The sequence below is a fragment of the Anser brachyrhynchus genome (assembly GCF_964034855.1).
Source record: "Anser brachyrhynchus genome assembly, chromosome: 17".
Taxonomy (NCBI): Eukaryota; Metazoa; Chordata; class Aves; order Anseriformes; family Anatidae; genus Anser; species Anser brachyrhynchus.
Genome location: NC_137710.1, coordinates 10,426,483 through 10,449,947, shown reverse-complemented (window position 1 = coordinate 10,449,947; position 23,465 = coordinate 10,426,483). Strand labels below are relative to the sequence as shown.

Here is a 23,465-nt window from a genome sequence, read left to right as displayed (position 1 = left end):
AACCATCATTTATAGAGTCAAGCTTAGGTTACTACTGTTTGTCTGCCAAGTGCAGCTGCAACTCTCTGCCCGATTTCACATGTTGCTGTAAGCCAGAGATACTGGCCTTCACTAGACATATGTGCCGTTGAGGCCTCAATATTTCCTCTCCGTGAGCTGCCCTTAAAATGTGTCACGCTGGTTGTCTTCCCGCTTTTCTGAAAGAAGGGCTTGTTTACGCTGGGCAACTGATTTTGGATTGCAGTAGAGTTAGCAGTTCAAGTGGAGTATTACTTCTGATTAGCGCTGTGTATGCATTCTCTCATTTTGAAATAAGAGGATGTTTACTCAGAAACAAATTCCAAAGCAGATTAAGTTATTTTGAAGCAGAAGTTCACAGGCTAGGTGTCAGTCCAAGTCCCTGTATATAAAGCCCCTGAATGTCCAAAATCTTGAGAAGCTGAGTTCCTGTGTGTGTGGTGGTATGCATCAACTCAAGGGACAAATTCATCTGAAGCGTTGAAGCTACCTTTCCCATTTCTTAGCAAAATCTGTGCTCCCAAATCATGTTGCAGCAGAGCAATCCCATGGTAGCTCCCTTTCTCCTTCCCTTCCCTGCCACCCAAAGCATGCTGCAGCCCTGGTTATTTCTGGTGTGTGGGAACTGTGAGTTGAATAGTTGAGGTGTTTCAGTATGGGTGAATTATAGGAGCATGGAGAATGTTCTGGTTTTGGGCCAGACCATGCAATCTATACTGGAGATCTGGTTTTGATAGTGCTTGTTTATAGGTCCAATAAGTTTTCCTGAATAATCCTAATGGTAGAAAGGGTCTCATCCTTTTTGAGGACAGGCCTTGTTATAATTTCTTAGTTCACGCCTTGAATGCCTTCCTAGAAATGCAAGATGTTGACTGTTAGTGGATGTTGTTATTCCTTTTGTGCTGCCAAGTGTGAAACCAGATTAACATAGGCCTTTATTGACTGCTGTATACAGGCTTTGATCTGCCTGAAGAATATTCAATGCCTATCCTAGAAGTTATCCATTAAGCATTCAGCTCAGTGGGCAGGTTGAAGAAATTTCCTTGTTGAGTGGGTTTGAATAGCATCAAACCCATACAACTGAGAGCCAGACTGAAGTATCAAATCATTTGGCCAAACTTAGCCAAAGCTGTCTTGCCTATAGAGTTATAGTTTAGGGGCCATCTAACAAGCTCTCTTGAAACAATTTACTTTTTTTTTTTTTTCCTGAAATCCATTTCAGTGTTTTTTGGTTTTTGTTTTTGTTTTCCCTTAATGGCAGTAAGTGTCTCCTGCATTTTGCGTTGTTTTTAACTTTGATGGCTCTGAGGTAACTTTTGGGGATTACTTTACTTTCAAATCCTTAGTAGAGCTAAATGACTGAAAACTGACCTTTTCAGATTTTCGAAGAAGTTCCCACTGCTTTCTGTATGATACTCCTATCAACCCCATCAAATGCTTTTCCAAAGTTAGAGAGTTCGCATACAGCCTCAGCTCAGAGGGGAACTCCTTAAGGATGTTTAGATTAGCCATGCAATAGATTCAAACCCATCTTTCTCAAAAACAGGTTATTCATTCCTAAAGTAGATGACTGCTAATTCTGTTCTGTAACAATATCCTTGCCAGAGATCTAGTAGTATAAAAACATCACGTTCAAAGCTCTGCCTCTAGCTCCTTTTACACTACAAAATAACTAATTTCTGCAATGATTCAAACAAAAGATTCTTCTACTGTGAGAGAAAGGACATTTTCCTCTTCCAATATTATACCTAAAACTCATTCATTTTGGTGTAGACTACTACCCGCTTTGATGAAGGATTAGAACACTCTATTTATAGTAGGTGCTTAAAGACCGGGCTTCCTGGACCAGTGGAAAACAAATGCACCAGATTTTGTTCTTTTGTTCTTTTAATAAACTGTCCGTGAGGTTCTTCCCCTCCCCTCCTTTCCTGCTGGTTTACTTGCATTCTTATATATTCAGTGTTTTTCTCCTCTGTCTTTGTTCCAGTTTATCAGCAATTTACACACAGTTGTTTCCCAGACTCCATGATTTCAACAGCAAAAATAACACTGACCTTTTGAGCCCATGAGCAATCTTGATGATGGTAATTTAGCAGAAAGTTACAGTAATGAACAAGAACGCTGCTCTTAAATTTTAGATCATTAAATGTGCTTTATGAGTGTTTATTACTTTTTTAATGCACTTCCTGTGCACCAGGGAGACAGCTATATTACAGGGAAGAATGAAGTTTTTAATTGGCAAAACTGGTCAATTTGTGGATCTCTTCTAGTTTAAAGATGCATTTCCAGGTGTGATTTAGTCAAAGCAAGCAAGCAAAGTATTTCATGCTAGAAAGACAATAGTACTAACAGAAGGATTCTTCCAAAGGTAGGTTAACTCCTTAATAACTGTGAGCTGAGCTTTTCATGTTGAATTGGAGGGAGGGAGGCAAGGATGGTGACTGCAAACCTACGTTTTGCTTCCCAGACTTGGGGCTGGTTAGGGACTGCTTTGGTCCCAGGCATGCCAGAGAGCAGATGAAATGTATTGTCAACAATAAACTTCCTCAGTTCTTCAGCCACTTCCCCTTAACCAGCCTTCAGAATGGCAGGAAGCCAAGAGCAGATGACAAAGCCAACTACGTGAGGTTTATAATTTGGCTCTCATATTCCAGAGGTGATTGTACCTCTGGCTTTGGTAGTCCATGGGAAAGGCAGAGAACCCAAATGCAAATCCCAATTTTCCATCCGTATCAAAATTCTTTTCACTATTGTGGCTTAAATTTGCATACAGGCCAATTTCTAAAATTGGTGAGAATGCTTGTAAAGATTTAATTTAAGTAGAATTAGCAAAAGAGCTCTTTGTAAGCAGTTTATCTTACGGCCTCCCCCAGCAAAACCAAACCAACACAGTAATGTGTTAGTAGCAAGAAGTCATAGTATAAATGAGTGACTTCAAAACAGAGAATTTTGATTTTCCTACATCACAGCACTCCTAAAACTTTTTTTGTATCAACCAAAGCAGGACAGAAAGGGAGTTTACTGTCTTCCTTCCTTTAGCTGTGTGTTAAGTAACATGAAGCTAGTGTGTACCTTCTCCCTATATTTTGGGTCTCCTCTCTTACTAATTACAACTTTTACTAGTTAGCCTTCACAGCCTGTTGCTTACATTTGAAATGTTTTGAATGGTGTTTGTCTGAAGACGATCGTTTTCTATCTCAATATAAATGGAAGGGATCTGTGATTGAGATGAAGCAATGTAGAGATCTATTTTGCAGTATATCAGTCCTTTATTACTAAATAAAGGCCACTAGAAAAGGAACGTGTGGAAGATCATATAAAAGGATGTTGCAGTGTCTAGAAAGCAAGCTTAGACAGACCGTCAATATCCTGTAGCCTTGCAGGACATGTCTGGATCCACGTCCACCTAAATCCCTTGATAGGTGTTAATAACAAGCAGCATGACCCTATGGATGAACTGAGACAGATCGTCCCCTTATTGCATTAGGGACACAAGTTATTTATTTAGCTGCTCTGGGGAACTGTGTGTGACCCATTTCAAGGAAAGACAGCAGAAGAAAGTGTCTGGAAACATAATTTGCATGATAGTAGCACAGTTTGTAAAAAGCTGAGTGTTTCAGAGGGAGTGTATGTACGTACTACTAACTTAAAGGAAATTCTGTCTTGGTCCTGCCTGCTGGCTCTGATATGTGTTGCTATTCAGCTTTTACTCCTATCTTGGTTTACAGTGGAATGACTTTGTTTGTTTAAATCCTTTCTCGGGTCTTTCCCAGCTTTGGCCTGAACTCTAGATATTTGGCTCTTAAATTCATTCTCCAGAGTGCTTCTAACTAATGCCAGGGTGCTATTGTGGGGTTTTACAGGAACTCTTGGGGACAGCTTTACAGCACAGAGTGTATGGACCAGTATTATCAAAACCCTATTTTAGCTCTGAGATCATATCTCTGCAGTTCAGGGCTTCATCACAGAAGCACAGAAGAACAGCTTTTTGTACTTACTACGCCTGTGTGGTCCTGAATTCTTTATCTGACTTTCTGGATCACCCTGACTGAGGGCAATAGAGATTAAAAGTGTTTTGTAGGAATTTTCCCTCATTTAAAAATACTTGTGATTCATAAAATATGTATTTTCCTCTAAACTAATTATCATAGCCTGAGTTTATACCGAAAGGTTAGGCTGTTTTGCAAAAGAATTCGTTCCTCCAGGTAATGCAGTACTGGGAAGAAGCTTAAATACAGAGCTTTGAAGAAGTCAAAACCAGAACTGAGATCTGGATTCAAGCATCATACTTAACAGATAATTGCAATGACTGTGGTGGAACATTCAGGTTTAGATCCAAGCTCTCTAATATGCTTTGTCTGGGATACGGAAGGCATCTTCCTTTATTAGGTTACTTTCCTGCTGAACATTAACATTTCGTGCTTTGAAGGTTTATTGTGTTGGCTAGAGTTATACCTTTATATACGCATAGTCCCTATGGAATAGCCTGATCTCCTTTCATCATTAGTAGTAATTCTAGGCTTGTCATTTCCTATTCACGCAGTCTGGACTTCACTGTGTTGTTGCAGGATGGTTGATACAGTGCACAGGAAATGTACTGTTTTTTCAGATCTCAACTGTTCAGGAGTATTCTTTTCAGGGGCTTCAGTTTTATTGCCATGAAGTCCACTTCCTACATGTAGCACAATTTAACAAATTACAAATAAACAAGGCACCAATAGAGAAGTCAGTGAAAGTTCACACTAAGAATAGAAACTTGAAGAGAAAAGTTCAGTTATGTGACCTTCTTCAGGAGCTGGATACAAAATAAACCTGCTGTTTTTCCCTTTAATTTGCAGCCCAGGCAGAAAAGAACTTGAATCGTTCCCAAAGAAACCCAGGCTCTTCTGTTTGTTTCTACGAATCCTCCAGAAATGCTTTATTTGTTACTTGACATCCTGAGTATGCTGATATGGGAACAAACTTACTTGGTCTAATTTCCCCGAATTTTCAGCTGATTTTTGCATTGATGTCCAGTTCAGTAATATTTAAAGATCTGCCAGCCACGAAGAGAACAAAATGTTACTGATACATATGTTAAAGTTGACCATTTTAAACCAATTAGGATAATCAGACGAAAAACACCATGTAAGTTTCAGTCGCTGCTTATTATTGCTCTTCGGAAGTATGTTTGGGAAAGAAAAGTAATCCCTAAGAACAGCTTTTCAGGCCGTTGGTCTTAAAAATGGAGACAGTGCTACACTGATGAGTACAGGACAAATATAATGGACCAGCTATCCAGACTTCTAAAAAGTTCCTTCCTTCAAATGACGGCCTGTTTCTTCTCTTTCGTATTTGCTACTATTGTTTTGTAATATACTATCATCCCTACGTTTAGCTGATTTTGAAAGTTCCCCCAAGACTGAAGGATTTTCCTGACTTCTGTCTCAGGGATTTGGCCTGCCCTGTGTGGCTCCAGCTCTGAGCACAGCAGCAGGCCGGCGAGCCTGCACTGCTGCCCTTTGCACAGGGAGCATTGCTGCAACCGCTTGCGTCAAAAAAGAATGAATTGCATCTCAAAATGCTGTGATGACAACTGACTGTCCCTGGATACTTACTGTTTAAAGTTAAATATTAGACACACTCTCCCTGATGTTTTTTTAGCTTAAAAGGCTTAATATTTAACTGAAAATGCCTGACGACTGCAGATGAGAAGTGCTGAATGTCATTATGTCCTCTAGAAGATTCATAAAGCAGTGCTTAAAATCTGTGATATTTGGACATGTGTAGCCAGCTGGGGGCTTGCTAACTGGTTTTCTCATTCAAACGAAGCACTTAGGCTCTGCATTTCAGTACCATTTTGAAGCAGAAGGCATGGCCAATACTTCAGCGGGAGCAACTGGTATAAACAGGGTGGCTGCAAGCCCTGTGCAGACCCCAAATACAGATGCACTTTTCTCCACTTACATCTAGGTCTTAATGTCAGACCAAGGATAGAACAAATTAACTTTATTTTTGGTATGGATTTCTGATACTTGGTCTCAAACCCCTGTTGAAGGCAAAATTATTTTTACTCCTGGCTTGTGATCAGTCTCATTGCAACTAAGACACGCATCCGTAAAAAACAATTGTCATTTTATGATCTCCTTCCTATTTCTACCCCTTTTTTGTTGAATGGCATTGCCATAAAAAGATCCTAGAGGTGTTCTGCTTTTAGATCACTTATTTATGTAGACCCTTATTTATTTAGATCACTACACAGCTGCTCCAGAAGCTGCAAGTGACCGGCCATGACCACATCCGAGCCCCTTTTAACCCTTCAGAGGGTCTCGCGGTTACCCTCGGGGGAGAAGCACCAGCCAGCCCGGGTCCCCCCACCCAGGGGTGCTGAGGCTCCCTCAGCCACCATGTCGGGGCTGCCCGGCCGCCACCGGCCGCGCCGCACCGCGCTGAGGAGAAAGGGGCGGGACCGCCGGGGGTGAAGTCCCGGTGCCCAACGGCCCCGGGCGTCGCCTCGCGCCGCGCCATGGAGGGGGAGCTGCCGTCGGTGGAGGCGTGCCTGGAGCGGCACATCCCGGCCGCGGAGCTCGCCGAGGTCAAGCGGATCCTCTATGGCGGCGAGGCAAGGTAAGGCTGGGGGCCTGACGGGGGTTGGGGCGGCAGGGTGGTGGTGGGAGAACTGTAGTGATGGGGGTATTGGGCTGAGGTGGGAGAACTGAGGTGATGTGGGGTTGGGCCGTGGTGGGATAACTGCGGTGATGCAGAGTTAAACTGAGGTGGGAGAACTGGGGTGCTGCGGAGATAATCCCAGTTTGGGAAGCAGGGAAGTAGAGGGGTGGTGGTGGAAGAGCTGAGGGGAGAGGTGGGTGAGGGGCAGCAAGGCTCAGGGGGCTGAGAGAGACAGATAAAGCAGGGAGCTGCCACAAGGGAAGAGGCGATGATGGGGAGGCATGTGTAATTGGGAAGAGACAAGTGGCCTTGGGTTCTGCAGTGAGGTAGCTGTGTCAGGAAGTCATAGCTTTGGGGGAAGAGGCCGAGGGTTTGCTGCTGTGGAGGGCAGCTGCGGGCTTGTCAGTGACCTGGCTGCTGCCCAGCTGTGCCCTTATCTGAGAGCTGTGTACCGGGGTATGGGAGCTTGAAACAGTGGTGTCTCTGCAGGGGGAGACGGTATCTGTGATCAGTTTGGTCAATTGTGTTGTGGAAGAGGAGAGTGTCTTATATTGAAATGTCTCTTGTTTCTTGCTCAATCCAGAAAACTTAATTTGCCAAATGCTGCTCTATCAGCAGCTCAGGAGAGAGATTTTGAGCTACAGGGCTATGGATTTGATGCTGCTCCAGAGCAACTGAGAAGGCCACGTATTGTTCGAGTAGGACTGGTGCAAAATAAAATTCCACTTCCCACAGACACAGCTGTGGCAGTGCAGGTACAAAAACCAGCATCTGGGCCCTTTGCGTGAACCTCTTCGTTTACCAGGTTGGGAAATAAGCACTCAAGCTGCTGGTGATGCAACTTTGTCCTAAAATGCCTGCTGGTTGTCTGGCAGCATAGGACCTGTTGCTATCTTAATACAACATACTGTAAGAAACGTGAATGACACATGTGGTTTTATTGTTTCTCAGAAACCTTTCTCTTGTTACGTTTACCTAGTGAATTGCCCAGCCTGTTTGCAGTTTTTCCAAAGCTAAATATTTAGTCACTGATTTTGTAAATGAAAATCTATTGCCTCTAAAATGAAACAAAAAAGTCAATTACCTGAAACCAAAAGAGACGGCTACCTGTGGAAACCACATATGCAGTTCTTGTTTTAATTGAAAAATATTCCCTTGTAGGAAAATCTACTAGAGTGAATATGGATTAATAAAGCTGTGTGCATTATTCTTTGTACAGCAGTAAAACAGATGTTATTACATGGTAACCATCAGCTCCTAACATCTTAGACCCAAAAACACTGAGGTGACACAGATATGGAGAAGTTAAAGTAGTTAAGAAAGAAGAAAAGAAAATACTGTTTGTAAAATCTCATGGGTTAATAGTTTTATACACTGATAGAACAACAACAAAGTAATTTGTTTTAGAAAGACTACATGTCATAGGAGCAAGTAGTTAATTTCATATGTGGATCAAGTTTGTGGATTCTTTGTAGCAGCTGTGAAAGAGTACCAATTTTATTAATGATTTTCCTTTAGAAACAAATAGGTAACATTTCTCTAAATAAGTGTACAACAGTTGAGTATGTAGGTCACTGTTGACTTGCATTGCATCCGTTTTTTATTGACATCTGAAAGTGTCAATACAAAGTGCAACACTTATCTGTAACTAGAATGCTCGAAGAAATGAGTACTTTGAAACAGTGCGTTTTGTCTAATTAATAATTGCTTTGGTTTTCTTGGTAATAATCTACTTAGGTTTTAGGACATAGGGATTGAGAAAATAGTTTGAAGTTAATAACTTCTAGAGAATGTCCAAGATCCACGTGTCAGCAGGATTTGAAGATAACTGGGGAAACAGACTGTCCTTACTTCCTATTTTAAGATTCTGAGCACTTGGCTTTGAGTACATGTTTACGTAGCATTGTTCTGCAGGTTGTTTACGATGGACAACAAAAATATATTTTTTGCTGATAACTTTTAGCTGTTTACTAGGCAGTCAGCAATGAAGTGCCATATATTTAAATGTTGTACCATGGAATTAGAATTCTAGTAGATGTCTCTTTCTATTTTCATTATCTAAATGCTTTAAAAAAAATAATTACCCAACTCCTTAGATCTTGATTCTCTCGTCAGTGCTTGGGAATGATGACTTCTTGAGGTATTCCTCTGAAAGCAACGGGACTAAGTATAGAACAAGATAAATTTAATGTGAACAAAGTTTGTAAAACCAGGCTATTAATTTACAAGTGAGTTAGAACACAACTTTTTTATAGCATGATACTTCTCACAATCAGGTGGCTGCACTGCACAGACGAATTGAAGAGATTGTGGAAGTAGCTGCAATGTGTGGGGTCAACATAGTTTGTTTCCAGGAGGCATGGAGTGAGTATTTTCTGTGATTCCTTCTAGGTTGTCAAGATAACAGTTGACTGTTATTGATCTGCTGTCTAAAACAAAAACAACAACAAAAAAAAAACTGTTGGCATATCTATATAGAATATCTGCATGAAGTCTGTCTTGTTAAAGACTGGTATGTGCTACAATGGTGATATTTATAGGCATGTTTCTTCACGTCACCCTTTGTGATACTTTCCTCATTTTGTTCCTCCTAAAACTTTGTTTCCTCTACACACATACTTAAATAAAAGTCTAAATGTAATTAAAATGGAATATTTAAGGCCAAATGGAATCTGGAGGTGAGAGCCAAAATGAAGACCTGAGTTGGGAAAGCAGGTTGTTCCCAGAAAGAGTACACTAGTGACTAGAGTTTGTTTTGTATCTTTAGTTCCCATAAGACTGTCTTCAGTAACTGCATTCTTTCTCTTCTGCTTTGGTCTGTGTGGGTCCAGAACTCCTCAGCATTGCTAAAAATATGTTTAAGTAGCCTTTTTGCTGTAAACAAGGAAAACAGTTGAATAATTTGTGTTTAATTTTTATCTGTATTTGTGGAAACAGAAATACCTCTATTTCTTGAGTGACATGAACGCTCTTGTGAATTGTCTTGCATTCGTGTTTTCCAGCCATGCCCTTTGCTTTTTGTACAAGAGAGAAACTTCCTTGGACTGAATTTGCTGAGTCAGCAGAGGATGGACCAACAACAAAATTCTGTCAAGAGGTAAAATAAACAAACAACCCCCCTAACCCTTCTCAGCTCCCTCCCTCAACCCATAACTACCACTGATTAGCATGGATTTCTTCATGTATTCTAGTACCACTGAGAAAACTGTAATAATCTAAAATATTTTTTCACCTTTTTTGACAAATATTATAACATGAAGGAGGATTGGGCAACCACAACTGTGTTCAATATTTAAACTGCTTTGTGTTTATAGGCTGCCTTTTACCATGCTAGGTATATGAAACTGCCTATTTAACTATACCTGAATTTTATATGTTTATTTCTCATCCAAATATTTTAAATTTCCATTTAAAAGGTGTTTCTTGTCTAGAACAGTGGAGCATTAAACGTTTGGATGAAGTGTGAGGAGATGAATAGCTAGCCTCTTCTGAACAGAGAACACTTTTACATAAATCTTCTACATCTCCCTGTGAAATGACACAATGTTTTTATTATTATTATTATTTTCTGGACCCAATGAGATTTGTTATTACATGGCTTTTATTTTTTCCAGGTACTGTTGATTGTAAGCATGATAAACTTTATTTTTGTCTTTTGGCAATTTTTTTTTTTAAAGAACCTCTATGACTTCCTTTTGAGAGTGATTCAAAAAACCAAGATTGTTTGATATCAAATTTTCCCAGGTATTCACTGAGCTACTAAAGTTCTGTTCGTTTTAGGGCAAGTATGTGTTGCTTCTCACTGGAGTCAGTGACACTATGGAAGTCTGGAGAAATAAAGAGAAGAAGTTTGAAGGAAAGGTGACAATGTGCTAGTAAATTGGCAGTCAGAAGGTGCTACATTACACCTAGGTTATTTAATAGTAACAGTTAATATAACACTATTTGAAACTTTCCTTGTTTTTAATTCACGTTATACCTGTGAAGAGATTTGGTTCAGCTCCGTAGCCTGACCATTGCCGTTAGAATGCTTCTGCCCCTTGGTACTTGGGGTTCCAGCTGCAGGATTCAGCTGGAAAGTTCTCTGTGATGAAGGAAACTGTGGCAATCCTGGTGTGCCAGTGTGGGTTAAGCATTAGCACTAGATAAGAGTCAAAGTAATGTGCAAGGTGAAAACTTATTTTAATGCTCCTTTATGAGTAGAAAGAGAAAGTAATTATTGTAGGATTGTGTATAATAGACTCGTGTTCATTTGTGTAGCTGGCAAAGAAATACAATATGGTTGTGATATCTCCAATCCTGGAGCGAGATGAAATACACGGAGGAACTCTGTGGAATGTTGCAGTGGTCATTTCTAATTCTGGAGCTATCCTTGGCAAAAGCAGGAAAAATCACATTCCAAGGGTTGGAGATTTCAATGAGGTAAGATGCAGCATTGTGGTTGTCAAGCTAGTGTTACGTTGCAGCTCGTTTTTGTCAGCATGCGTTTTATCAGTCATATTGGCAGGAAATGTAATGTGTTTCTAGAAAATGTGGCTCACTAAGCATCAAATAGTTTTTTCTCAGGTAAAATTATACTACGTTTATTTATCAAGAGTAGTGTGATGACTCTTAAAGCACAGTCTTTTTTATAAATGCTTCCTTGCCTCTTAGGAACTACAAAAGAGTCAAGGATCTTTTTAAAATAAATTTCTGTAAGTCACAGCTTAGCTATGTTAGTTGTGCACAATTGGCTCAGTTTTTGCCATGTTGAACTTATTTTAATTTGGAGAGTGTCTGTTTCATGGTTCATGTGTGAGCATTATTTGTGATCTTGATCTCTGTTTCCCCACAAGATTGTCTTGGAAATGATAGTTCTTTTGCTTATGTTTCTTTCAGTAGAATCCCTTCATCCATTATACTTTTGACTGAATTGTTGTTTTAAGGTATCTTCTCTTTACTAACCATATTACTTCCGCTGAAGCCCACACCAGTTTTTAGGCCTTCCTCTAGAATCAGCTTCAAAAACTGAGCTGGTAGTAAAGGCAAAAGAAAACAGGTTGATCTGAAATGGATTTATCCATCCGTAGAATTGTCACAAGAAGAAAGGTCAGGATTAAAAATTAACTGAAAGCTAACAATACATTGTCTTACCTAACTTAATCTCTCCTTGACAGCTAAAGTGAGTAATTAACAGTGCAATTTCTTCTAACTGCTGTTGTCTGTATGCTTACAGTTGCTGTTGTTCCTTGTCTCAATGTCCAGTCACAAAACTGAGGCTTCAGAATCAAGACTGACTTTTTAGTAGTGTTAAAAAAAACTCTTTTGTCTTGAAACTTCGTGTCTAGAGACCTCTGGAAGTTGACCTGGTCCCCTAGACGTGATCAGACTGGTTTGTTTTTTTTCAGAGGAGGGCATTAATAGGTTTCCACACAGTGGATTTCTGGCATAGGTCTGTCAGTCACCAGTGTTGACCTCAATCTTTATCAATTACTTTGATTTTTGATATCATTTTATCAGAGCTGTCTGTTAGCTAGCAGAACAGTAACTAGACAGCGATTTTTTGGAGTATGAACAGTTTCCAAAAATATTCTTGTTTCCAGCTATGAAGCTGTAATGAAAGGTACCTAAAAATCAGAAAATATATTTTCTTTTCTGTGTTGAAGTATAAATATAGTTTCATTAAGGATTTTGCATAATTCCTAAAATGAGTTAGTTCCTGTAAACCTAAACTACTGAATTATCACAAAGCAATCTATTATATTTCTGGTGCATTGTAATGACTTGATATCTCTTTTTGTATCTATCTTGTTACAACAAGCAAGTAGTATTTACCTATAACTGCTCTCACTTTTTAGCTAGTCTTGTTAGAAAAGCATTAAAGTCCATTTTCTTTTGAGCTGAGGAGTTCTGGTAGAGGAAGTTTAGAAGCAGCCAAGACTAAGGGGAAGGATTATGCTCATCTCTTATTTTAATGTTTTTTTGTTTTGTTTTGTTTGTTTGTTTTTCCTTTATCAACAAAGCTAACCCCCAAAGAAGGGTTGAATTTGAAATTATTTTCTTATGATTTGTCTCTGTAGAGGAGACTGGGAAAGGAGCCTTGTTAAAATCATCCTTGATGAATCAGTAAGAACTAAATGGAAAGGGGAAAGAGATTGGTCTATAACCTATTCAGCCATGTGTGGGAGGGCATATAAATAAACAAAAATCAATCCTTCTTGAGGCTTCACAGTTTGTTGCTGTGGAGATGATTGTGACTTCTGGTGGGGAATAAAGAATATGAATGAATGCATTCCCCGAAGCAATTGCATTCTTGTTTTTCTTCTCCTATTGTAATAAAAGAAAACTGAGAATAGAAGAAAAAATGGAAATGTCTTAAATCTGCAGAATTGTTTTGAAAAAGGGTTATGTGGGTGCCCACCACATGGTATGCTCCCTACAGACATGAAAGGAGATAAAATCTGTGCCCAAGGGTTTGTGTGATTTCATGAGACTTCATAATAAATATGAAACAAGAGATTGTCACATTTACTGGGCAGATTGAACCTCTAGCCCTTCTTGATTTCAGAACGTAACCCCTTCAAAGCTGTGTCACTTCAATCATGCCCTTCTCCTACATCTAGGTGAGGCCCTGCTTTTTTCCCTAGCAGTAGCTGTGCTTACGTGAGGCCAGATGTGATTTAGTTTCCTTTCAACACCAAGGGCAGTAGCTGATAGAATGGACAGACAGTTTCAATAAAAATGGAATTGTTTTACAGCACACCTTTCTTATTTGGTAAGAGCCACACCCTGTTGGGGCAGACTAGTGGATTGTGTCCAATGCTCTTCTGTCTCTGAGGTCATCACAAAGGGATGCTGTTAGCAGTAAGTCTGGCCAATCTGCAACGTTTGCACTCCATCAATATCCACAGACATTGCGTTAGGGATTGTTTCTTATCTGTTTGTGGATTTTTTTTTTTTTTTTTATCAATGACTTTACCTAATCCTTTCTAAACCTGGTGACACTATCTGCTTTGCAGACTCTGGTAGAAGCAAATTCCAGAAGTGCACTGCCTGCTGCTTAAAAAAAATTACTTTGGTTTAAAACTGATACAGGATTGTAACTTCAGTGACTGCTGCTTTTCTGGGATTTCTATATTCATCTTACCCACTGCTTTTTTGATGTTGTAAATCTCATTCATAATCACCCTCAGCCTTCTGTCTGCAGATTAGAGACCCAGCCTTTTTAGTTCCTCACAAAGCAGCTGCTCTATCCCCTTCATCGTTTTAGTTGCCTTAGTTTATTCCATCTCTGGTATACCCTCATTGAGATGGAGAGACGAGAATTGTCCATAGTAGTCAAGCTGTGGGCACACAGAATTCTTATGAACAAGTAAAATTGTTTTGTTACATTTCAGATGCCTGAGGTTTTCTTGGGTTTTTGACTACTACTGCACACTAAGCAGGCAACTGTCAGTAACTCCACACATAGCCTTTTCTTGTGTTTGGGAAGAACCATTTCTGTAGATTTCATTTAGGATATCTCTGTGCGTGTTTGTCTCTCTTGATAGCTGTTAAGTGTCCTGTCCTTCTCTTCACCAGTGCCTTTTACAGGAACCACTGCATTTCTAACTGTATAGGAATGTGTGATATGATAAGATAGAAGTTCACAGCATATGGTAAATGAGATCTTTTAAGCCAACAATTGGCTCCAGTTTCTTAAAGGAGTGTTCTGTGGATTTATCCTGTGATTTTCCTGGTGGTTCTTTCAAACCTTCTGTTAGTTTAGAGCAATTGGCATATAGGCAATGTAAATAACCAATCTTAGCTATACATTGATATTACCAAGAGTATTTATACAATTACTGCATGTCATTGCATAACAGATGAAAGTAAGAGAATTCCTTGTTCTTTAAACACGGTTTATCTTCTCTGTCTTTCACAGGACTTCAAAGGATTGTGATGACGTAGGAGAATTTTCTTATGTGGTGAAAGTACTAAGAGATGTGACTGAAGTTTGGAAACTTGTGCATTGATTTTAAGCTTCTGTAGAGGTTGCTAATATGACTAGAAGTGTTTATGTGAAAGTCACAGTGTTTAGGGTGTAGCATGAATGAAGGGAAGCAGAAAGGGACTTGAATTCGATCTCAGTAGATCTCTCTTAGAGCCTCTTTTTTCTAAATACTCATTACACCAGAGCAGTGTACTACATGAAGAGTGCTGTCGTTGCTTATGGTCTCATGACTTGAAGCGGGTAATTGGAAATAAGGTGTCAAAGCAATGTTGAATGTCTTTCTTTTTTTAAGAGGTCTGCCTTTGGTTTTGATTTTGATTTATTTATTTTTAAAATTTTGTTTTTTCCTAGTCTACTTACTATATGGAAGGAAATACAGGGCACCCAGTGTTTCAGACACAGTTTGGAACAATTGCTGTGAACATCTGCTATGGGCGCCATCACCCTCTGAACTGGCTCATGTACAGCATGAACGGAGCAGAGATCATCTTTAACCCTTCAGCCACTATTGGAACACTCAGGTGAAATACACACTTCTGTAGGCTGTTGCAGTTTCTTCATTAACTGAACCTCTGAGCCCCTCAGTGAGGCTTCAGAGGCACCTTGCTGAGGTCTTGGAACATGGGATGTCACCTCCTTGTTCTGCCTTCATGGAAGAACGTGCATTCTTCTCCCTCTGAAGTTCTGGGCTACCAGTCTGTTCACAGTCACTGAATCTTCGAGAATTTCAGTTGCACATCTGTGGGTGTTTGGTCTCTGAGACACAATTAACCAGCGTCTCACTGGTCTTCTGAAAGCTAATAAGTTTATTTAAATTGTCAACATAATATTTTTGTTTCATGATAGGCTGTAGGAATTTATGCTCAAGTTTAGCTTGCCAGGTGATTATGCACCCACCACCTAGGAGCCTGTAAGTATGGTATCAACTAGTAGTCTTCAGAACTAGCCTGAGAAATCCTTTTCTCAGAAAAGTTGTTTTTTTAATTAAATTTACTATTGGCAATCTTGTGAATATCAGGCCTCCTGAACTAGGCTAAATCCGGGTAAGCTGTTTCCCTTGAGATTAACTATGGATTTATATTAATTGCACCCTAATGACTTGATTTCCTGCAAGACAAAAGAAAAGTAACTCAGCTAAGAAAATACACTTCTTAGGTAGCTCATGATGATTAATTTGTGGATTCGATCTTGAATATTTTCTGTCTTGACAGCATCAGTCACATTTGAATATAATACCGTTTGAATGTACCGTGCTTCCAGAGCATGATCTGACACAGGCTGTGTATTGCCTGGAATATTACAATGTGATATAAAATAACTGCATACCACATTTATCGGAGGGAAGCTTTTTTCTAGGTAGAAAGGTTGTAGAAATAGTTTAATCAGCTTACCAAATGATAGAGCAAGTGTACTTTTTTCTCTCTTCCTCCTCTTTTTTTTTTTCTCCAGATAATAGAAGTCTAGCAGTGTATGATGTTTACATGTATATGACTTGGGAAGTGGTAGTAGTTTAAGCTGGGTTATAGGTGTTAATAGTTGCCACCATTTTCAGCATAAGCAGTTAGCTTTGTAGAAGGGAGGGGAGTCTGGGTTTGGGGGGTTCTTTCGAACAAGGACATTTCCTTTGTGAGTTAAAACTGTATTTTGGGTTGTCTTAACTGTCTTTGACTTTCCAGCTCCAAAGGTGATTTTTAGGAAGCTAACAGGAGCATATATTTTATAAATGTATATATATTTTTTTTAACATTTTAATTTACTTAAGGCTTCCCCCAACTCCCTGTCGTCTATTTAATGTCAGTTTGGAGTTCTTCTGTCTCTGTAAAAAAGGATCAAGAGTAATCATACAATATTTGTTGCTGACAAGCTAGAAAATCCTGAGGGCACAGACCATTTACAATAGGGTAGAAATAGTGAAAAACAGATTGAAGACATACAATTTTCATACCCTCAGCCAGTTCTAATGCAGAGAACTCTGTATTTACAAACCTGAAGAGTTGAAACTGTGGGCTGAATTCAATATACTGTCATTGAAACTGCCTTTAATAATTTTTGATGTAAAGGACTGGATCTTATTTAGGTTGTGTAACATTTCAAAATGTTCTTTGAAAAAAGTTCAATGAATGCACAATGCTTTTGGGGCATTTATATCACTACTAGAATGATGTTTGTGATGTTTGTCCACTTACATCCCATTAAGAGGAGAGCAAATAGAAATTACCCTGTCGTCATACAGCACTTGATTGGTACTCTGGATGCTTCAGGCTCTCCTAATTATTGGCTTTCACTTGATTGTTTTTAAGCGCATAATTTTTATTGCAGGAAGAGTACTCTTGAGGCCTATGTAGAAAACTGTCTCTGGGGGTAGCTTCTTGGCTATAGCCTTTTCTTCCTGTCTGTTTTCTTCTGTAAATTGTAATTGCAGGAGCTTTTCAATAAAATCACTTTTTCTTAGCAGAGCTGGCTGCCAGACTTAAAGCAACTGAGAAAAAGCGATAAACCAAGTCCTCTCAATCAGTCCAGTGACCATCTCTTAAGATTCTTGTGGCTGACTGGGAGATTAATGACAGCCAGCCAGTTGCAACCTCGTCCTGGTGCTCAGAATCTGGCAGATACCTGCTGTCACAGGAGTGTACAAAATGTGTCACTTTTGTTTTGGAGCTCTGAGTACTTCCTATTAACTAGTCTGATACCTGTATATCAAATTATTTTATAAAAACGGGAATGTTTCAGTTTAAAACATCAGTCAGAATTGAAATCTCTATTGGAACATAGGTGGCTTGCAGAAGAGAAGGAATTGCTTTATTTCTTGTTTCTCAGTTCTTGGTTTTATGTAAATTTTGGTGACTGGTGTAATAGTTACTGGGAAGTTTTCAGGAAGCTTTTGTTAAACATACTTTCTTTTTCATCAACACACCATGGAAAAATGACTTACTGGAAATTGATATGAAAACTGTAGTTGAAATAACAGAAATGGAACATTTTGGTGGAATTGGATTTTTTTCTTAACTATAATAATAATTATTAATAATAATTAATATAATTAATAATTATTATTATTAAACTTTTTTTTTCCTGCTGCAAAAGCTACTCCTTGATCATTTTGGAAAAAAAAAAGGCAACTTGTGCTTTGCTACAGATGATGTTTGGTATTTTGAAAGGAATGTTGGAAATACATAGGTAAATCCATTCCATAGATTTGGGTAGTAAAACATTTTAATTGTTCTGAAAATCCTGAGACGTTATTTTTTTGCTTTGCCGAAACAAATCCATATTTACCAGGTTATCAGTTAAAATTGTTATACCTATATTTGAGTAGAAAGCAATTATGATACTTGCCTGTATCTGTGAGGAGATTTTGATTGTATGATCAGGGTCAGTCTAACTTTGTCTTCCTTGACAGCAAACGTGCAGTGCTCCATAGTCGTAATCTAAATTTGGCTCTGAAGCAGACAAACTGAATACCTGCTTCTCTGTTGTGTATTGCAGCGAGTCACTGTGGCCAATTGAAGCAAGAAATGCTGCCATAGCTAATCACTGCTTCACGTGTCCCATCAACAGAGTGGGAACGGTAGGTATTTTCACTTTACTTCAGTTCTTAATTTAGGTATTGTAGCATGAGTTAATTCAAGGTAATGAACAGCACTAGAACACACATATTCCTCTAATGTGTAAAGCACCTTCTCTTAGTGTTTTCAATATGATTTGAAGATGAAGATTGAACACAGTGATTGAGAGCTGCATTGTTGCTGGCAGCCTACTTTTTGTTACAGCTGTTTCCTATTCTTGAATTCCCTTCTTTGTAATAAGCACCCACCCCTTTTGCTAATTACCTCAGTTTCTGTGGCAAAACTAATATTCTTTTTGCCAGAAAGACTGAAAATGAAACATCCTCAAGTGAGTGGTACACAACTTCTTGTTCGTATCCAGGTACTACCTCTTCCTGGACACTGAAGTTCTATAATCAGAATGTATACTGCACACCATAGGTCATTCTTGCCTTCAGATTTGTCCAAATATCCTAAATATGTGTTCTTGTGTTCTTTTATAGTTATTATTTCATTTTTTTCTTTGCAAATATCCATGCATGTTCTTGCTGTTATGTGAATACATTTGGATTCTTCTGTGATCTGCAAAAATGTGATTAGTTAAATGCACTCTTCTTTAGAGTTGTGATGAGGCATGTTCCCCAAAGAGGGTGAACAACAGACAGTGATACAAAAACGTATTGTTTTCCAGCCTACCCATCACAGAAACTAGGCCACTCTGATGACTCTCTTTAGACAGCCAGAGTAGTCTTAATATGTGTATATAAACTTCCATATTAGACTAGCAAGGATTTCTTGAATGAAGTGGAATTATACTGCCACCTATGGATTCCTTCTGTTTCACAGGAATACTACAAAAATGCCTTTACTTCGGGAGATGGTGGAAAAGGTATGTTCAGAAATCTCATTCAGTGGTTGCTAATAATTTGTTTTCTGTGAAGTAGGAAGAAATGATAGCTCTCATACAAGAGTCTATCCCAAGACAGCTGTGGTGGCTAGTGACTGCCATACCTAAGACTGCTGTTTTGTAAGTTGTAGAGAAGAAGCACTTCCTGTTAGATGTGGTGCTACCATGGTATGTGGTCACCAGAAGTTCTTACCTAAGGTTTCTACTTACTTGCAGAGGGCTAAGAGCTTTGGAGTCGGGGAGGTACTGTAAGACTGGAAGATAGGAATCCCACAAATTAATCTATGTTGTCAGTGCATGCATCCCATTTTCTTTATATGTTTATGATTATTAATATTAATAGCAGTAGCCTGCATCACCAGCCAAACCATTTCACCGTGTTTCATAGATATTCTGGAGGTTAAAGAAAAGCTTGGAATTTTGTGAAAAAGACAGCGGCAATATCTGAGTCATGACTAGTGAAAAATTTAGGTCTGTAGCAGGGTTTTCCATGGAGAAATTTTCCTGGCTAGTTCTCTTGTTTTTTTTCATGACTGTCAAGTAAGGACTGGTTGAGAATATTGCAGGCAAAAACAAATAACAATTATAATTTGTAAATAAGAAAAAGAAGACAGTGTATTACATTACTGGTATTCTTCATGCACCTGAATGAAAAGATGGATTCTGAAAGTTAAGTGCATGGTCTGCCATTTGACAAATTATTATTCAGCAATTCAAAAAAGAGCACAAGATTTGTTTGTGTGTTCTTATATGTTGGAATGCTGTAATTTGTCCTGTGATAACTGTGACTTTCTGGCTTAATCCAGTGTGGGCCTGAGCCCTTTTTTTTAGCTAGGTTTGAAGCTAGGTGTTGGTAGCAGCTGCATCAACAAAGCCAGTGGTATCCATTACTTAATAGATCAGCATTTGTGGCTGATTGCTGGCACAATTTGAAGTTGTGCAATAAGATGTATGATTTCTTCTTGCCTCAAATCTGTGCTTTCACCTCTGATCTTATATTGCGAATTGAAAGCGTGCATCTCCATCTGTTTTGGAAATGTATGATTTGACAATTAGCATTCAATTAAATCCCTGCTTTCATTTTTTATTTATTTAGGCCTTCACTTTAGTGCAGAGGCTTAGTAATGGGAAAGCATAATAATGCATTATTTAAAAGCCAATGCAGTGGTTTTTAGTCTTTGATACATGTGAAAGCTGTACAGTGCATGAAAGGTAACTAATGGTTATACTGGCAGTTATCTTAGCATTGTGCTGTGACTCCTCGGGATGATATCCTGCTTAAAGCACATTGAGCAAGCAACCACAAGAAATTGAACTAAGTATTATGGGAAGCTGCATGTAAATTGTGTAATTATTTTAAAAAGCATGTAATGTTTGCAAAATTTCTTTAAGCACACCATGACTTGGGCCATTTTTATGGCTCAAGTTATGTAGCTGCACCAGATGGCAGTAGGACCCCAGGACTCTCTCGAATTTGGGATGGACTTCTTGTGGTAGAGATGGATCTAAATCTTTGCAGGCAAGTCAGTGACAAATGGAATTTTAAGGTAAGCCTGATTATACGGAAACAGCCTGTTTCTAAGAACATTTTATGTATGAGATTAGAACAAACAAGCTTTCATAACAGTCATATAATGTTAAAACAGTTAAAAGGCAGCCTTTCTTCAACAATCCAAAGCTTAAATTGTGGAACTAATTTAACAGGATGTTCTGGAGGCCAAAGGCATAAATGGATTCAGAAAGGGAACAGATGAATTCAGGGAAACTAGGACAAAGGATTTTAAATGAAAAACGTAACCTTTGGTCCTTAAGTGCTCATTGCCAGAAATTCTGAGGACTGCTAGGGAATGTGTAGTTTTCTTATGCAATGTACCTAAGCATTTGCAACTGAGCTAAGATGGGCCTTTGATCTGACGTAGTATGGTAGCTCTTTATATTCTTATGGGTCTGCATTACTATTCAAGTAATTCAAACTATTCAAAGTTCAAGCATTACTATTATTATTATTTTTGAATTCTCAGCCAAAGCTAATTTGGCTCATCTGTCCTGAGGGTGTAATTTGGTGTAGTTTCTCCAACAGCAGTGCTGGTTTAATCAGTTGCCATCTTGGTACTGCAGTTTGATAACTCTTCAATTGTTCCAGTACTACTGGGTGTGAGTGGAGGGAGGCTATATTGTATACTGGTTTAGTGGAGTGTCCAGATTTTAAAAAATTAAAAAAAATAAAAAGGAAAAAAACACGCCCTCTAGTTTCTTCTTTTAGTCTGCAAGTTTACAATAGGTTCCACAAAAAATTGTTGGTACAACAAAAAGGGCAAAGCAAAAGAAAAGAAGAAAAGAGGGCAACTTCTAAAACAGGTTTTGATGAAGAACATCTTGCTCACTTCTGCAGAGGCAAGTCTTTCATTCTTGTCCTCAGTACTGGTAGAGATCAGAATTCTTTCCTGCTTGCTCTTAGAATTGGCATGGTTCGAATCCTAACAAAAATAGTTCCCAGCTGGGAGCTATCACAGTATATGTAGGTTTTTCAGTGTTATTATTGGTATTTAAAATAAATAATTGTTTGTAAGTAGTGTTGAGTTTTTAATTAATACAGTCATTTCTTAGCTGGAGTATAATTTATTTGTTAATGCTGCTAATCTATATATAGGCATTAAAGACAAAAAATAATTTTGTCCTTTTCTGTACAGAGTTGCATTTGTTATTTTGCAGGTGTTTGTGGTAGGTACATGGTTGTTGACATAGCGTACTTAAATTCTGCTGAGAGATCCCAAGTCTTTTGAGTCAGGCATGCATTTATTTAGCTCTGCTTTACCACGGAAATCCGAGGCCCTTTTTGCAGAACAGAGATGTAGTGATTCAGGAGAAGCACAAGGAGCATTTCTTGTAACATCTTAGTACAGGCATCCAAACAAAGTAATTGTATCGGTTAGGGGGGAAAAAGCAGTAAAAGCAAAACACTGACCTTTAGCTGTTTTGAACAGAATTGGGTATGTTTCATTGTATTCAATCGTTGTGCTTTCAGCAATTTACAGTTTTCTGTTGATGGTGTAGATTGCTATTGTTGGTCTTCTGGCACTTAAGGCACAGCTGTGACTTTTGTTTATATGAGAGAGGATGCCTGTTTCTTTTTCCTCTTATATCTGGCCAAAACAGAGGTAGTTCCTTGATGTGAGGGGAATGAGGAAGCCATCATTTATCCACTGCAGAAAACCCTCAGTAGCAAGTAGGAATCTATTATCTTGCTCCAGTATGTGCTATATGCATCCAACAACACCTGAAATGGGCATTAGTAGAATACCTTTGCAAAATTTATCAGCAGCAAAATAGTTAAACAGATTGTCCTCATTAACATGCTTGCAAGAAAGAGGCAGTTCACCTTCCAGAATGTTGCGGACTGTGCACTTGGGAAGAGGATAGCAGAGCGTAAAGTGCTGTATTTCAGCGTCCTAGCTTACTGTTTCACCCAAAGCAATGAGAATTGTTTGTGCTATTAATGGATAAAGTGAGTGTAACCCAAATACCCTCAGTGACACATACACAAACTTACTGCTGGCAGCAGGGTTCATCGGTTGTCAAGGACATAATATGAAGACATACTTCCAGGTACACTCCTTTTCTATCATTGACATACTTGACTTACAAGAGAATTTTGTTGATGGGTAAGAAAGCATGCCCAGTTTTCACATTCAATCTTCAGCTATCCAGGAAATCAAAAATAGCCTTAAGTAATTAGTGAGCAGGCATGAAGGACAGCTGTGAAGCAGGAAGGTGTTCAGTTTAAACTTTGACTTCGTTAGAGTGGAAGTGTACTTTACTCTTTTTCAGATAGAAGTCTAGTTCTAGGCAACACAAAGCAAATTCTTTTATGGAAGTGTAACAGTTTGTGGTAAAGCACTGGAGGGCTTGCATACTGGGTGGATTATCATTTTACTGTTTGGGACAGTTAAATAATTAGCCTTCAAAAACAACAAAATGGTGGATATTGCTATTTTCTACTGAAGTACTTTCATTGCTAACAGAACTGAAGCTTTGATTTTCTTTTCCAGATGACCGGTAGATATGAAATGTATGCAAAAAAGCTTACTGAAGCAGTCCAGCCTTATTTTACACCCAATATAATCAGAGAGTGAAAGATCATCTCATTACAATCAAATGTTACATAATAAATGAAAAGATACTACTGGATGCTAGATTTACTACGAATCACAAGTTATTTCCAAGTTGTCAATTTAATTTCCTGTAACCAAATTTTAAATAGTAGAATTCAAAACAGTGTTAAGTAAAGTAATTTTAAAGTGGCTTTGTTTTTTTTGTTTGTTTGTTTGTTTTTAGTTTACAATAATGATTCCAAATTTTTATTCCTTACTAGAAT

The 23,465-nt window shown here is 38.6% G+C and overlaps 1 protein-coding gene across 1 annotated transcript; it reads left to right on the top strand.

The window, feature by feature from the left end:
* Positions 1-6,462: 6,462 nt before the first annotated feature.
* On the top strand, positions 6,463-23,391 carry UPB1 (beta-ureidopropionase 1). Its single transcript, XM_080560100.1, has 10 exons — positions 6,463-6,624; positions 7,250-7,421; positions 8,943-9,030; positions 9,669-9,763; positions 10,927-11,088; positions 14,990-15,159; positions 18,125-18,206; positions 19,030-19,072; positions 20,483-20,637; positions 23,140-23,391. Exons 1-10 carry the CDS (start codon positions 6,524-6,526, stop codon positions 23,221-23,223), a joined length of 1,152 nt encoding a protein of 383 aa, XP_080416226.1. The 5' UTR covers positions 6,463-6,523; the 3' UTR covers positions 23,224-23,391.
* Positions 23,392-23,465: the final 74 nt, after the last annotated feature.